This window comes from Adelges cooleyi, unplaced genomic scaffold (assembly GCF_023614345.1).
Source record: "Adelges cooleyi isolate 19-005CV unplaced genomic scaffold, UGA_ACOO_1.1 ACOO_flye_CR_arks_rails_tigmint_CR_PRNA_381, whole genome shotgun sequence".
Lineage (NCBI taxonomy): Eukaryota > Metazoa > Arthropoda > Insecta > Hemiptera > Adelgidae > Adelges > Adelges cooleyi.
The window spans coordinates 1464174-1480700 of record NW_026096058.1 but is presented as its reverse complement, the minus strand read 5'-3'; the positions used below and the strand labels follow the sequence as shown (position 1 = coordinate 1480700).

General features: G+C 29.0%; 3 protein-coding genes across 4 annotated transcripts; 2 read left to right on the top strand and 1 right to left on the bottom strand.

The window, feature by feature from the left end:
• The first annotated feature begins 1131 nt into the window (after positions 1–1131).
• On the top strand, positions 1132–7853 carry LOC126841422 (short/branched chain specific acyl-CoA dehydrogenase, mitochondrial). The gene is made up of 9 exons (XM_050577898.1): positions 1132–1309; positions 4946–5078; positions 5273–5373; positions 5445–5651; positions 6202–6372; positions 6459–6584; positions 6667–6849; positions 6921–7056; positions 7230–7853. The coding sequence occupies exons 1-9, from the start codon at positions 1277–1279 to the stop codon at positions 7406–7408; spliced, it is 1269 nt and encodes a 422-aa protein (XP_050433855.1). The 5' UTR covers positions 1132–1276; the 3' UTR covers positions 7409–7853.
• Positions 7549–8897, bottom strand: LOC126841426 (SRR1-like protein). The gene is made up of 2 exons (XM_050577907.1): positions 8623–8897; positions 7549–8372 (listed from the first exon to the last, which is right to left on the bottom strand). The coding sequence occupies exons 1-2, from the start codon at positions 8673–8675 to the stop codon at positions 7688–7690; spliced, it is 738 nt and encodes a 245-aa protein (XP_050433864.1). The 5' UTR covers positions 8676–8897; the 3' UTR covers positions 7549–7687.
• Positions 8898–10561: 1664 nt separating this feature from the next.
• Positions 10562–16354, top strand: LOC126841421 (eukaryotic peptide chain release factor subunit 1). Of its 2 annotated transcripts, none has more exons than XM_050577896.1 (9): positions 10562–10815; positions 11761–11936; positions 12009–12136; positions 12228–12338; positions 12406–12636; positions 12727–12856; positions 12990–13210; positions 13315–13462; positions 13838–13917. In XM_050577896.1, exons 1-9 carry the CDS (start codon positions 10724–10726, stop codon positions 13915–13917), a joined length of 1317 nt encoding a protein of 438 aa, XP_050433853.1. In that variant the 5' UTR covers positions 10562–10723. The 2 variants fall into 2 exon arrangements, with proteins under 2 accessions (XP_050433853.1, XP_050433852.1); XM_050577895.1 differs by lacking the exon at positions 13838–13917 and adding an exon at positions 14891–16354 and having other exon boundaries at positions 10569–10815.
• Positions 16355–16527: the final 173 nt, after the last annotated feature.

Below are 16527 nucleotides of genomic sequence, written 5' to 3'. Positions count from 1 at the left end.
AGAAAAGCTGAATTTAATAGTTTGATAATAATTATTAGAAAGGGAAATATAATTAATCTCATAATCAATACCAAGAGCTAGCATTGGTCGACCGTCTTTATGGAATATGGATATTTTTTTTTAAATTAATCAAAGTTAGAACAATGTTTTTGATTAGGTATTTTACTTACAATAAAAACGTGCAAGATTCTAAACGATGTATATGTGATCATAATACATCAAACACAATGACGTATAACGGCATTTGTAATCATGCCAAAAATATGATTAGTATATTATTTAGTACCCATTCATTAATTATTAGCCATTTTATATTAGCCTTTATTTGTACGTTTTAACTGGTTTACATATTTAATTGAATTGTCTACTGTAATCTATGATGTTTTATGTACCTAAATGTAATAGTAAGAGTTAGGTGAACACTTATCTCTAATATAAATATAAAATAATATTATATTAATTTTATTATGAATATTAGATAAATTAATACAGTTTTATGACATGGCATTATGGATTATTCGGCAGAAGGAAAGTGTGAAAAATAAAATTCTAGAAAATGTAAATTATTAACACTCTAAATTACAGTTATAGCTAAATAATGATTTAAAGAAATAGGTGGTATAGCTGTTAATCCATATTCCACAGTGAACATAAATAATTTACTGTTTTCACATCTAATAATTGACTATTGTACGTTAATTAAATAAACCGATAATGCTGAATATAATAATTGTATTTGTGTTATAGGTACAAGGTTAGACTTACCTGTATAATTCTTAATTTCCAGTACCAACTGACTATACTGTTATATTTTATTAATTATTCATAGAACGTGAAATGTACGATTTATTTTCCTTTTCAATAAAAATTGTCTTAATATAGAATTGTTTGTATAAAAACGGGTTCAACACTTGTTGCTTTTATCGCAATAGGTATATTTGCCATATGACATATGAAAGGTATGTTTATGGGTAGGGACGACATTTGTTCAACAAGATATAATGATATGTAACCCATAGGCCATACCTACTTAATAACTCTTAATAAAAAGCCACACATGCATTTTATCATATTTATCCAATTCCATTGAGGTAGGTAAACCTTTATCGTTTGAATTCATATATACCGATAAATGCTATCAGCTGGGATATGTGTTAATACATTTATTTGAGCAACTGATATTAACTTTAAAAGACGTGCGTTACATTTTAGTTCTAGATTTTCATTTTTTAAATTTAGGGAATTTTATTTTATGTTTAAATTATAAGTTAATAAAATGAGGACAATAATGTTGAAAAGTCATCCTAAGGTAAGTGTATAATGTATAATAATACATGGAAAACGTCTTAATTCTTGAACTTGAATTTTTTTTTATCTTACAAAGCTAATTTTACTAACAACTAACAATGATATTTAAATAATATAATTTATGCTACAATGTCAAACCTAACTGGATGCATAATGGCATGTTTTCACTTTCAATATAATATTTACCACCTAAATATTTTTTTCTAGATGATAGAAAGAAAATGTACATTAAAAATAATTGTTATAAAATGTAGAATGTGGGACGACCTACGATAAATTTGTTTCATAAAATAATATAGTTTACTACCCGCTATAATAGTGGATTATAAATCTTTGTGCATTTTTACGAATACATAAACATGTAATATATGTTTATAGACTTAGGTGAGAATTATATTAATCATCATGTTACTATTGTACAACGAGGTATCTACTGGACTTACATTTTAATCTTATACTATTAATAATTCAATTTTCAAGAAGTAAATAACATTACCTATTCAAATTTTTTTTAAAAAAAAAAATTCAAAAATTCGACTAGATTCATTTTGCGAGCAGCGAAGTTCATAACTAACGGTCCAGTTTAAACCGATGTGTTTCATAAGTTTTCACAACTGTTTCACTTTTACGTTACAGCTGTTAAAGAATAGTAATATATTTAAACACTATTTAATTTTTATAAATAGATGTACATGAGCATTTATGTTTTAATATATACCTATTAATTTCAATATACACGTGTACAATTAAGTTGGAACTTGAAAAAATTATTTTTTTTACGCTAAAACGACAGTCTTTGTTTTGTATAAACATTAAACTTCCAATAAACTTTTTTGTGTCAAGAACCAATTTGTACAGTCCATGCTAATAAGGGTTCGTAAGATGATGACTTAAAAACTCTTTAGAAATGACAAAATAATTATGAAAATAATGCAAATGAAGCTTGAAAAGAAAAACAAAATACCTAGAAGTGGTTAAATAACGAAAAAAAAATTTGAATCATCCCAAAAAATTATAAAAACCTTTTTAACATTTTATTAAAAAAAAAAATAGAATTCCTATGCACGTAAACAAGCACCTACTGATTTTTCTACATTGTAAAAAATAAAAATTAACATGCAAAAACTACAGTTGATAAGAAAATACAAAAGATGATTCTGATTAACAAGTTACGACTAGTTCTCAGAATGTGTGTGAAAGAATAGATGATAATTATTTTAAGAAACCATAAACATAATTATTTATGTAATACATACAACTATATTATCTATTGTCTCTAAAAAATGAATGGCATGCATAATTTGACAGTATTTTACAGTTTCGAATTATTAGCTCTACCTATAACAATGTGTTTTTCGTTTCCAGACATTTTGACTTATGTTTACAGACGGTCGACCAAAAATATAATGCGGTTGGTACTTATTAGGTAATAGAAAAGAATCCAAAATAAAAATTAAGACAAATTTACCCACTATATATTAAAGATATTATAAGCTTAAATTTGTATTTTTTATAAGCCATAATTTTTTAAAACATGTATCCAAAAATAACCTTTAATTAAAAATAATAATTTTCATCCTGGATTAGTATCATTATTGACAGTTTTAGGATTTGAAGGATAAAAACGAAACATAAGATGAATATAAACTAATACCAACAATTATTTATTCATTTTCGTTTATCTAAAATATGCAAATCAACATTTTTCGCACAGCCGATCTGCTCTATTCATAGATCGACATGACTGGCTGAACCATTTATTTGCATTTACAATATAGATAATTTTATACTTATAATAGTATTAAATACGGATGGACTCCACGATTGAGTGATATACAATGTCGAAATTTATAGGTAAAATAAAAAAAAAAATGCTCAGTTTAAATATCGTTTAACCTAAACATTTTATGCAAACTGATGATGCGTATTTTTTGTCACCATCCGATTTGCGGTTCATCTATACATTATTTATTAAAGGGAATAAGTTTCGAACCCTCTTCAGAAATGCGCACAACGTTTCTGTATACTTAATTCTTTTCAAGGTTCAATTTCGCCAAGGAAGAGAAGGTGTTTGACAACTTTATAAAGTTCTCACATCCATAATATTTAATGTATGGAGCGTAAACAAATTTGAATAAAATTAATCGCTTTAAAAAATAAATGTATGTAATAGAAATTTTGAAATATTGTCGTCAACATAATTCGTAGATGCCATAAAATGTTATATAATACATGCTTCCTGGTTATCGTTATGTTTCATTAAAACCACATCAATTTTTAATATTAGTGTTACAGATAAATTAAAACTTAAACATAGCACCTACGTTCATATTTACCTTTGTATTTCTTTTAAAACGTCAAATGACGCTGGTTATTATTTTTCTTTTTGAATCGGAGCTGTCGATAAGGACGTATGCTATAGGAATAATGACATCATAGCTATAGCCTTTATCTATAGTTACTTTACTTGAATGGCTAAAGTTCATTCGAGCAATATATGTAGGTTATTGGTTTTATCACAATGGTTTCTTTCAAAAATTCCCTGCTACTAGTGTAGCCTAACTACTATTGTCTATTTTGTATTTTGAATGTAAATTCCTTCGTCGTATACTAATTATTCTCTAAACTAACTAATAAGTATAACAATGATTAATGAGTGTATTCTCTTGGTACCTTACGTTTATACTCTAACACTAACTGTAAACGATCAGTAAAAAAAAACAGTTGAGACGCCAACTGTAGAAAGGGGACAAGTCAACAGCTAAATATTGTCTATCCTAAAAATTGTTAAAAAAATGGACTTGTTCCCTCCGTTTTTTTAGTTAGCGGTTCAATTATTTTTAAGCAAAATAAAATTGACTAGGAAAAAGCCTGGTGACTGAAAAAAGAGTGAAAACGTGCAGAATTATTATAACTGAAAGTGATAACTTTAAAATTAACGCTTTGGTGTGAATCTGTTTGTGGTAGAAATACAAATATTGATAAAATCATTGTAATGACAATATTGTGCTAAAAATTGTATTTGTAGTATTAGCAGTGTCATCCTGATACCTATAAGGCACCAGAATACATTCTTGCAAAAGGGCCGGAACGTGGGAGATGGGCGATGGCTTAATTTTAAGTTGGAAATATGTAAAATTGTTTGGGTGTTTTTCTCGATTTTAAACAGGAAGGAGTAAACTTTTTAAATTTTCGCCCAATAAAGTACCTTTTAGGTATGCTTTCTAATGTTTAATGTTGCTAAATGCTACATGAAAACATCGGTTCAGTGGTATAGAAGATATCGTGGTTTTGAAGCTAAAAATATTACTTTAAATACCTATAACAATTTCTTTGCTCTATATTAAATCTAAATAGTAAAATTATTTTCAGAACGGTTGTAACTATAATGTAACATGGATACTACTAAGTCTAACAGGTATGGGACTATTTTAACATCCTATACTTGAAGCAATAAATTTACATAATTATTGAAAATAGTAAAAAAAATGAAAATGTACATTTTCTGATACTACAATGTACAAATTTGACATGAAATTACTAAGTAGAAAAAACTAATCTTTTATAATAAAACGGTGTTATGCACGTTAATGGTCGGCTATCTATTATTATAATACCTAAGAATATATATTTTCAGGTTGGCATTTTTATGTCGGGACTGAAAGCAATAACTGGAAGAAGTAATTTAAATGTAAGAAAAAATCACAGTTCCCAAGGATACGGACCGTTGACGATTTTGAGTGAAGATGAGCAGTTTTTCAAAGAAACAGGTCAGAACGACTAATGGTTAAAAATATGAACACTGTAGTTTAACCATCGACGTTATATTAACTAACATTTTCTGAAAACTCCACCTAATCTTAAACGATTAGATACTATTATTACAGCGTTTACATTATTCGTAAAATAAGACAAATCGTGAATAAAATATTTAGTATAAACGAATTGTACAATATATTTACAGTTAGAAAGTTTTCTCAGGATCAAATTGGACCGTTGGTAAAAAAAATGGATTTAGAACATAAAATTGACGACGACCTAGTGAAAAAATTATTTGAAAATGGAGTGAGTTCAACCGTAAAATAAATTTGTTTTATTCGACGTTTTTTAAGTACGTTTTGAAAAATATATTTTAGTTCATGGCTATTGAAATAGATCAAGATTACGGAGGATCTGGGTCATCGTTTATGTCTAGCACGTTAACTGTTGAAGAAATAGCAAAAGTTGACCCATCAGTTTCAGTATTAGTTGACCTGCAAAATACTTTGGGCAACAATGTCATGATAAAAACCGGCAATAAACAACAACAAGAAAAATACCTTCCTCGTTTAGCTCAAGACACTGTATGTTTGAAATTTGATTTATTATTCAAATATAATTACAAGATAAATATTATACATATTTTAGTATATTAACTGAAAATGATTGAACCTTTAGCCAAAGGTAAATTTTTCATAAAACTATGATAAGTGCACAGTCTGTTGTGCAACACAAGTTGTTTTTAAAGACATCTGCATACGATAGGTTATCTTAATAAATAAGCATTGTTAATTAGAATTGTGTTTGAAATAATCAGATCTACTCAAACGGCTCCATACAAAACCACATAACATATAATAAATATTGAACTTAGTTTTGTTGCTTTTGAATTGTCAATCGGTTTATTAGGGTATCTTCAACAACGAGAATACAACATAATACCAACCATTTTTGTTCTTAATTTGTTGATGATATATTTAATTTATAAATGACTTACCAGTTACTTAAATAAACACAGATAATTTAACGCCGTTTATTATAGTTACCACGAGGGAAATGTTTGATGTCCAATGAGGTTTTTTCTAATTATTTATTTTTTATTGTAATTACTTAATAAATTGTTTTTTATTTTAGGTTAGTAGTTTTTGTTTATCTGAACCATCATCGGGTTCTGATGCGTTTGCTTTAAAAACAACTGCAAAAAAAGATGGTGATCATTATTACATAAACGGAACGAAAATGTGGATTTCCAATTCAGACATCGCAGGAATTTTTTATGTTTTTGCTAATGCTGATCCTTCAAAGGTTTGATCAATATGATACATACTTGTTGAACAACAACAAAAAAAAAAAAGTCTATGTAATCTTAATGGTGTTGATGCTATTTTCAGGGTCATAGGGGCGTATCATGTTTTCTCGTAGAAAGAGATCAGGAAGGGTTTACTGTTGCCAAAAAAGAAGATAAATTAGGAATGAAAGCTTCTGGTACCTGTGTACTTCATTTTGATAATGTTAAAGTGAGCATTATATCTACAAGCTATTACAATGTATTATTTTCTAAAATAATTTTAGTTAAATATACCTGACAATATTTTTTAGGTTCACAAAGATAATGTGATTGGAAAACTAGGGGATGGATACAAAATAGCAATGACCTTCCTGAACGAAGGTCGAATCGGTATAGGGGCTCAAATGGTTGGGATTGCGCAAGGATGTATAGATCAGACAATTCCTTATACGTTGGAACGAAAACAATTTGGATCTAGCATTTTCGATTTCCAGGTAAATTAAAACCGTGTATCAGCAAATTCTTAACAGTAAAATTTCATTATTGGCAAATTAAAATGTTCTAGTCTATGCAACATCAAATTGCTCGTGCAGTGACAGAAGTAGAAGCGGCAAGATTACTAGTTTATAACACAGCTAGATTAGTTGATGCCGGATTACCGTTTGTCAAAGAAGCAGCACAGGCCAAATACTTTGCATCGGGTTAGTTTTGTTTTTGTAAATAATGGTAAAATGTAAACGGGTACTTACATTTTTAAATTTACTTGAATCCAATTATATGCTTTTTCAAAACTGTGTTCTTACAAAAAATACCATTTTGCTATGTTTGTTGTAATTTTTGAATCAACTAAATAACAGTTTTATTTTTCCTCTAGAAGTTGCAGGTAAAGTAACTTCAGAGTGCATTAATTGGATGGGCGGTGTTGGATTTACCACAGATTTTCCTCAAGAAAAATTCTACAGAGATTGTAAAGTCGGACCGATCTATGAAGGAACGACCAACATACAACTAAATACCATTGCGAAATATATTAAAAAAGAATACGAACAATAGCATGTTTTAAACAAAATTATATTATTTATTTCATACAGTATACGTACACATGTAATTTTTTCCAAGTTGAATTTAATTCAAAGTATTGAAACATAGAATTATTAAATGTATGTGTATATATATATAAATTCATTAAATAATTCTATGTTTCAATTATATATATATATATATAAGTATTTATAAATTTATTTATATATACAATAAATTATAAATGATTTCACAGCCATTATGTTTATACTAATTGTTATTATACCTATTATTAATTTACGGTTATTATTGTTAATTTTGAAAAGATAAACATTCAAATTTTGTTATAAATTCTAGTTCTTCATCGTCATACACTGGTTCTCTACCACGTTCCCAATAAATATTGTTTGATTCCTCTAGTTTATCTTTGGGAAAATAGTGTAACGACATATCATTAAATATATCTTCATAAACAAAATGTTTACTTAATTGCTTTTCTTTAGCAAACGGAGCTATTTTTAATACATAATGTGCATACTTATCTAAAATCCTATCTGGTGTTGATGTCACTGTGAGGTCTATGCTGTTGCATAAAACCACAGAATTAATCAAAACATCTTTATTCCAATTCGCCCAGAGCAAATTATTTAATAGCTGTTTGGGACAATGAGGCATGTAAACAAATGTTCCTGGCAATAAACGTCGCTTGCCTTCTTCGTTTTCACTTATTAAATCACAGCCAATTTCTGCTAAATGGACTTGTTCGGCATCAGTAAATTTAGGATCGTAAACTAGGCAGTTATCAACATTGAACTCCTTTTTAATTACCAAAAGTAATGCTAATTGATATCGAGATTGTAAACTATCCATGAAATTACCCAAGCCATAACATAAAATCAAGGACAGATTTGAACCGTCCAATATTTCTGTCAATGATGTCGATAAATTAGTCCAAAAGTCAGAGATGGCTATTGTAGTTACACAATCTTCTATACTCCTTAAAAATAAATAGTATATATTTAATAAAATGTATTAAATTTAGTTCATTTCAATATATATGATTGGAAAAAAAAAAAAACATACTTTCCTCATATATTTAAATAGCCAAATTAATTATTAATAATATGATAATATATGCTCCGTACATTTAAGTTGTAGCTATACAAAAAATGTATAAAAACTTACAATACAACCTACAACTAAAATATGATATTAAGTTTCTTATTTATAATGTTTTATGTACTTACTTTTTATGGTACTGAGACCTAGAAGAATAGAGTTTTCGATTTTTCTTTGGCATTGTACTTAATTAATTTCATAAGACATTTGGGATTTAGATTCAAAAGAAGTAAGTATTAGGGTATTGCTAAAATTGTCCGATTTCAATTTTCAAAGTTGCAATTGTATGTTATCAATATAGATAACATGCGGCATGCCATAATCATAAATTTTCACAATAGATAACACAATTAATCATTTACAGTCTGACCACATATAATATATTTAATTCAATCGGGTACATATCAAAGTAATGACTTCCGGTGAATAATTACCAAAAACTTTCTAAAATTTATATAAATTAATATTATTGGTAATTACTACAAGTATAATATCAAAAGTTTATAATGTTTTTTTTTTTACAAGTGTTTTACACTTGTTGTTATACCTTTATAGTTTTGGAGCAGAGTCAATTAGATTAACATCTGCAATATGAATCATCAAAACACGGCGACTCAAGCATGGCCATAAATCATAATAATAATAATTTAACTACACAACGAGCATTGTAAAAATACTATTTTCAAAGACATAATTTTGAAATTTTATAACTTTTAATAAATGAGCACGTGGAAAAAATTAGCTACTCGACAGCTGTCCTATGTACTTAATAATTTTATTAAGATGATGTGGCAAACGGTTTAATGTAAAATATTATACATATGTTTTTTTTTATACTGTGACGATTCACAAATAATTTACCTATATCAAGGAAAACCTATTACGGCTGACTGTCGCAGAATATAACGTAGTAAATACTTCGCCATACCAGCCTGCACGTCAAGTGTAATCTCTAAACGAAATCATAGCCGTACCTATTGACCACGGGATAGCCGATTTAATCTATTCGGCGGTACATTGATCACGATAGAATCCAAAGTTTATTCAGAAACGGTCTCTCCAGACTCTATCTGCAAACATAATATGGACTGTGGTAATATGAATCGATTTGTCATGAAAACGTAAAAACGCCGAATTCCAGTTGAATTTCTAAGGGTGTGTGCAGAAAATACATACATATAATTACATAATATTGTGGCTATTGCATTGCCCTTCCTTTTCACGGGCAACGGCAATACGGATCCGTTTGTAGATGTCGTTGCGGTCAAATTGACCTTTTCCCCGACGACAACTCCCTTCATTGATCCCACTTGGCTGCATTTGTTTCACGTGTTTGCGAAACGGGTAATTCGACCAAAAGTAGGAGCGGTTTTGCCGTTTTCCCGTGGGCGGTGGCTTCACCATGTAGGTAGAAGATCGGCTACCGTCCGACGGTGGTCTGGGATTATCGTCGTACTAATTTTTTTTTAAAATTTTTTTTCCAAAAATTTTCCACCTACGTCGAAACCGGGGACAATGAAAATTGTAATATGGTGACGTCACACGCGAGTGACGACAAAATAATGTAAACCGGAGAGGACACTCGATGTAAAAAATAATTTTCCGGACGGATGCCGCCCATCTTCTCGTTGCCCTAAAAAGTGATATCCGTACACACAATAATATTATTATTACTAATGTATGTGTATACAACATATCGTTGTATAGAAACAACGATGAATGAGAGAAGATGGCCGCCACGATTTTACAGAGTGATATCCACCGCGTTTAAAAAAATGTCGAGAGTGTCCACCCCCTGATAAAAAAAACTGTACACATACATACATGTAAACGTACAAATAAAGACTTTGGTACTATATATTATTATCGTCTTTTGATCGTTTCAAGTTTTTCCTAGTCGGTCCACGCACACACACACACTGTTCATTTCCAAATTCCAACTATATAGCGACCGCTATCACACGGCTGTTGTTGTTTAACGTGGCAAACACTGCTATAGCTACCACGTTATCAGTTATCATTCATATATTATTATTATAGCACTGCACAAGGGAAAACGAACGCGCGATTCCCGTCCGCCGCCGCCGCCGCCTCTCTCTCTTTTCGTCCGTCCGAGCGATTGAGTGTGCTGTGTGCGTGCGCCTAACCTACTTCGTTTTCGCCACCGAATCACACACGCTTTTCTTTTCAGCGGTATAGTAATATTGGCCGAAAAGGAACGAAAAAAATATGACTACCAACGGAGAGGAAACCACCTCGGATCGCAACGTGGAAATATGGAAAATCAAAAAACTCATCAAGAGTTTGGAAATGGCCCGAGGGTGAGTCCGGGGCACAATACCCAATAATATTGTTATTATTTTTGACCAAACCAAAGTTAGTTTTCCCGCACCCGTGTAAAATGCACGTTTTAACAAATAGTCGGGGCTTTTAAGCTCTGTACTTCTACTTCACTGTTTACTGGCAGGTATATTATATAAATTGTAAAATAACATCCCGTTTATTCCATTTCGCCAATGGTACCTGGTATCCGTTTTGATAACAAACGCCACTGTAAGAACATACTTAACATATTTTCTTCTTGAAACGTACAATAGTAGCAATAAAAATAACCATACCGATGCCTGGTTAAAACTTAATAAAATAAATCGATATACAAATCAATACGTCAATATTTTAGTAAAAATGATAAAAAAAAAAAAACCCATAAAATATATATATTTTTTTTTTCAAATTGAATCTATAATAATTACCTCCATCCTGTAATTGTTAATTATTCTGTACTTACAATAAGTATTTAATTGTACATTTTGTGTTTTTACTAAATAATCAATACAAATTTCTTATCGGTCATATCCTCATTTTGATATCTGACCTGAACATGGGTGTGCAATGAATACTAATTGCATTTAAACTTCAGATTTGTATTACACGTGGAATGTAATATTTTATACCATGTCATATCTTGATACTAATATCTTTTAAATACAATAATGTAATACTTGTAGTTTGACTGTTTGTCGTTCAAATTGCAAACGTTTTATTAGTAAACTAATTTTGTTGTTATTTTTAATGTTGTGTTTAGTATTTACTGTACAACGTCAACAGAATAATTATTGATTCAAATTTTCTTGATAATTTTCAAAAATACATACTTAGTATAATTTAAGCTATTAATTTTTTATAATTTTTAGTAATTAAAACTTGTAAAACAGGAATTTTATTTATTTACAAAAACTACAACTTATAACTTGATATTTGTTTAGAAATGGAACAAGTATGATCTCTTTAATTATACCACCTAAAGATCAGATCTCTAGAGTTAGTAAAATGTTGGCCGATGAATATGGTACTGCATCCAATATTAAGTCACGTGTCAACAGATTGTCTGTATTAGGTGCTATTACTTCAGTACAACAAAGACTAAAATTATATACTAAGGGTAAGATGTGTTTATACAAGTATTGAACAGATTTTTTTAATAATAAAAAAACATTTTTTTTTTTACATATAGTTCCACCAAATGGATTAGTAGTTTATTGTGGAACCATTGTGACTGAAGAAGGCAAAGAAAAAAAAGTTAATATCGACTTTGAGCCATTCAAGCCTATCAATACTTCTTTATACCTTTGTGATAATAAAGTGAGAATTTTAGTTTTAGAATTTTTTCTAGTTACAGTTGTAATTGAAATTGTTTGAAATGTACTTTACACCGTTAATTTTTTTGTTGTAGTTCCATACTGAAGCATTGACAGCCCTTTTAGCCGATGATAATAAATTTGGCTTTATCGTCATGGATGGTAATGGTGCGTTGTTTGGTACACTTCAAGGAAACACTAGAGAGGTATTGTAAAAAAAAATATATTACAATCAATTTGTTACTATAAACATGTTTATTTTTGATGTTTTAGGTTTTACATAAATTTACAGTCGACTTACCTAAAAAACACGGTAGAGGAGGTCAGTCTGCGTTGCGTTTTGCCCGTTTACGTATGGAAAAGCGACACAACTATGTACGTAAAGTAGCAGAAGTTGCGACTCAGTTATTTATTACCAACGACAAACCTAATGCAGCTGGTTTAATATTGGCTGGTAGTGCAGACTTCAAAACCGAGCTTAGTCAATCCGACATGTTTGACCCAGTACGTTTACTTTAAAAACTAAACGTGTATCGTATACTTGTAAAACTAATATATTTACCTGTCTTATTATTATTATTATTATTATAATAGCGGTTGCAAGCTAAAATCATCAAGTTAGTCGATGTTTCTTATGGAGGCGAAAATGGTTTTAATCAAGCTATTGAATTAGCCGCCGAATCGTTACAAAACGTCAAATTTATTCAAGAAAAAAAATTAATTGGTAACCAAATTGGTTTTTAGTATTTTTCATTTGTACATTTTTTTTTTATTTTAACATTATCGTGTAACGGTTTGTTTTTTATTATTTCCTCCGTACGTTTTGTGGTTATGCTAACAAACATTGATTTTTCTAGGACGCTATTTCGACGAAATCAGTCAAGACACTGGTAAATATTGTTTTGGAGTAGACGATACGTTAAAAGCTCTTGAACTAGGATCTGTAGAAACGCTAATATGTTGGGAGAATTTGGATATTCAAAGATACGTTCTGAAAAATCATACGACAGCAGAGGAAAAAATATTGCATTTGACACCCGAACAAGAAAAAGACAAATCCCATTTTACAGAAAAAGATGTATGTCTTATAAACCAAAGTCACTCGGTATCATCATTTTGCTGATGTCGGCTATTATTTTAAGATGACTCGCTTATGACTCACTGTGTGTTTTTATTCAACAGACTGGGGTAGAACTGGAGTTGGTAGAATGTCAGCCACTTTTAGAATGGCTGGCGAATAATTACAAGATGTTTGGTGCCACATTAGAAATTATTACTGATAAATCCCAAGAAGGTTCACAGTTTGTGAGAGGATTTGGTGGTATAGGAGGTTAGTATTATTTTACTTGACTTTTATTACATTTTATTAACAGTATATTTTTTATAATTGAAATTAATGTCTTCTTCGACTTATCCCATATGAAATTTAATCCACAAGTTTATTTCTCTATGTTTCGTCAACTGATTTCCTTGACTCCAAATATTTCCCATTTGTCTTTCAAAATTTGGTTTTGTCTAATTTTTTGATTCCGTTCTTATGTCCCATCTTTTCCCTACACTTTTTTCTGCACTAAAATCTTTTTATTTCATAACAAAGGTTTCAACATTTGGTATAATCCTTTCGTTTAAAATTACTTAAATGTTTGTTTATGTTTAGTAAATCTAGAGAATTAAAATTTAAACGGATCTAACTTTATATTAACAGGCATTCTCCGCTACAAGGTTGACTTTCAGTCCTTGCAAGCGGATGAGCCATTGGATGATGTGAATCTTGATGATTACTAAACTAATTTACTAATCCAAGGTAGCTTTGTTCACGATTAAAGCGGTTTTTAGTGTGTGACTTAACAGCATGAGTTCATTTTTATGGAAATTATTTGTTTGTGCACGAAAACTATTATTGTTGATTTGTTTTCACTGTTTTAACTATTTTTATTTGCTAGTCGTTAATTTTATGATCAATGCTTGGTTTGAATTTCAAAAAGTTCAAAAATCACGGTCAAGTTTCCATTATTAAATAGAATAAACATAATGCCGCTAGTAAAAAATGACAGGGTTAAACATATAGTTTTTTTTTTTGATCTGATGTATTGCAATTTGATGTATTAAATTAAAAAGAAAAATTTGGTTTACCCAAATCCCGTTATAAATATGTATATACATATTAATGAGGTTATTTTTTAATTAAGTAATATAGAGTAGTTATATAATAATGTTAATAAAAATGTATGATTTTTGCTTACTCGAATTACTATAAGTTTTAAATTCGATTTACATACTTAAAAAGATGTAATCTGATGTAAGCACAAACATTTCGCAATATATTATATTTTAAATACTGAGTATTATTACACGAGTAGGTACTGACAAAAATACTACAATGTATCAATTAAAGTTTGTTCGGAAAATTATAATTTAACACTATCGTACTTAATTTGAATTAAGTTTTGGTTTTTAGCTTCGATACAAAACTGAGAAGATATTAGTTTGCTAAAAGAGAGTTATAACTTATTACGTTAATAATAGATTATGTATGACATATTAGTTGTGTATGTAAAGTAAATTTTACTTGAAATACAATTTTTTTTATTTTATAGCAACGCCATAGGTTCATGCATGTAGATTGACAATTTTTTTATGTAAACATTGCATTTTATAGTCTGTTGTTTAATAATGTTGATTGTAGATGTTTTCCATAGTCTTAGTGATATTTGTGCAATTATTATAAGTTATTGAAAATTCTTAACGTTCGTTTCAGGTTTATTACGCTACAAAGTCGATTTCCAAAGTATGCAGTGCGACGATTTGGACCCGAACGAACTGTACGATATTGACGACTATTAGGCGTTTTAAATTTAGGACACCCATTACATCATCTGGGTAACTACAAATAGGTATAATATGATTCATCATAATCATAAGCATGTTAAAAATCAAGATATGTATTAAAAACAAATTCCTTAACTCTTAAGTTGTTCGAAAGATAACGGAATTAAAATAAAACAATAATTACTCACCTGTGAATTGTAATCGTATTTTATTAAAATAATAATAATATAATGTATTACATTTTTTTTTTTTAAATAATACAATTTTAAGTGTTCTAAAGATAAAATTTGTTCACAATCACAGTAGGGGAGGTGTTACAGTGATATAATATATCAGCGCAGCAATATGAAAAATGGAACACTTGTTCTTAGAACTTCTGTGCATTTCAGAATAAATAAAAAACATATATTACGTTTACTCTATAAATGAGAGAAAAATACCATTTTTTTTTTTATAACCATACAATTTTATATCAATCTATATATATATATATATTAATTGTACTACCATTTGTAGAAAATTTCCTCCTAAGTCTGAAATAAAGTATCTTTTGTTTGGTCATCATTTGAAACCTCGTCTATTGCATTCTTATACTTTTTGGCTCTATTGATTTAAATTAAAAACAATATTTCTATACGATTAAAACGTCTTAACTATAAATGTTTTGTGTAGATATATTTTTAAATATTTTATTAAATTACCGTATAGTTAAGATTAAAAATAATTATATTTTTCTTTATTACGCTTTATAAATCTATTCTTTAGTTAAGAACTGTGTATTTAACTAAAAACTATCAATTAAATATAATTATAGTACGTAGTTATTACTTTGGCATATTTTAATTTGTTTAAATTGCTCAAGTGCTGCATAATATTATGTCGTTTTAATAAAAAAAATTAGATAATCTTTAAAAACGATTAAGTGTAAATTAAATTTTGTGGGCCAATGGAAATGTATTTTTATTTTGTTTTTTTTTTACGGCCATCTTTTCTATATCGAGAGTATTTACAATTGGTGTGTACACCAAAAACAAAACACCACTCGCCGACTAACCTTGTGGTTACAAATTAAAGTACAATTTAGAGTGAACCTTGTACAATACTGTAGTATGCAAGTATTTCAAATAAAATAATGTTTATAATTTTTAAAATATGATTTTTTTTGTGGGAATCTCCTTAGATAAAAAATACTATTTTCTTTAGCGTCATTAATATTTTTCAAAGTTTTAAAAATCGTAGAACATAAAAGTTTTGCAAGTTTAAATAAAAAAAATATACTTTATACTTATGTTTTAGTTTTTTCATGTGTATAGACAAAATTGTATAATACAAAAAAAAAAAATAAAGTTACAAGATTTCTAGAATGAATAAATTATTATTAGAAAATGATAAATAGCTGTTGTTGTTTTGTAAATAATTTTTTGTTGACGGGCGACGTTGCCGCAGAGCTGTACTATACGATATTAATACAATGGCGGCTCGATGTTTATGGAACACCGACATTTTTGAGTTGCAGTGCGTAAGTTTTAAAATAAAAACTTCAACCCAAATTACCGTTCTTCTCTG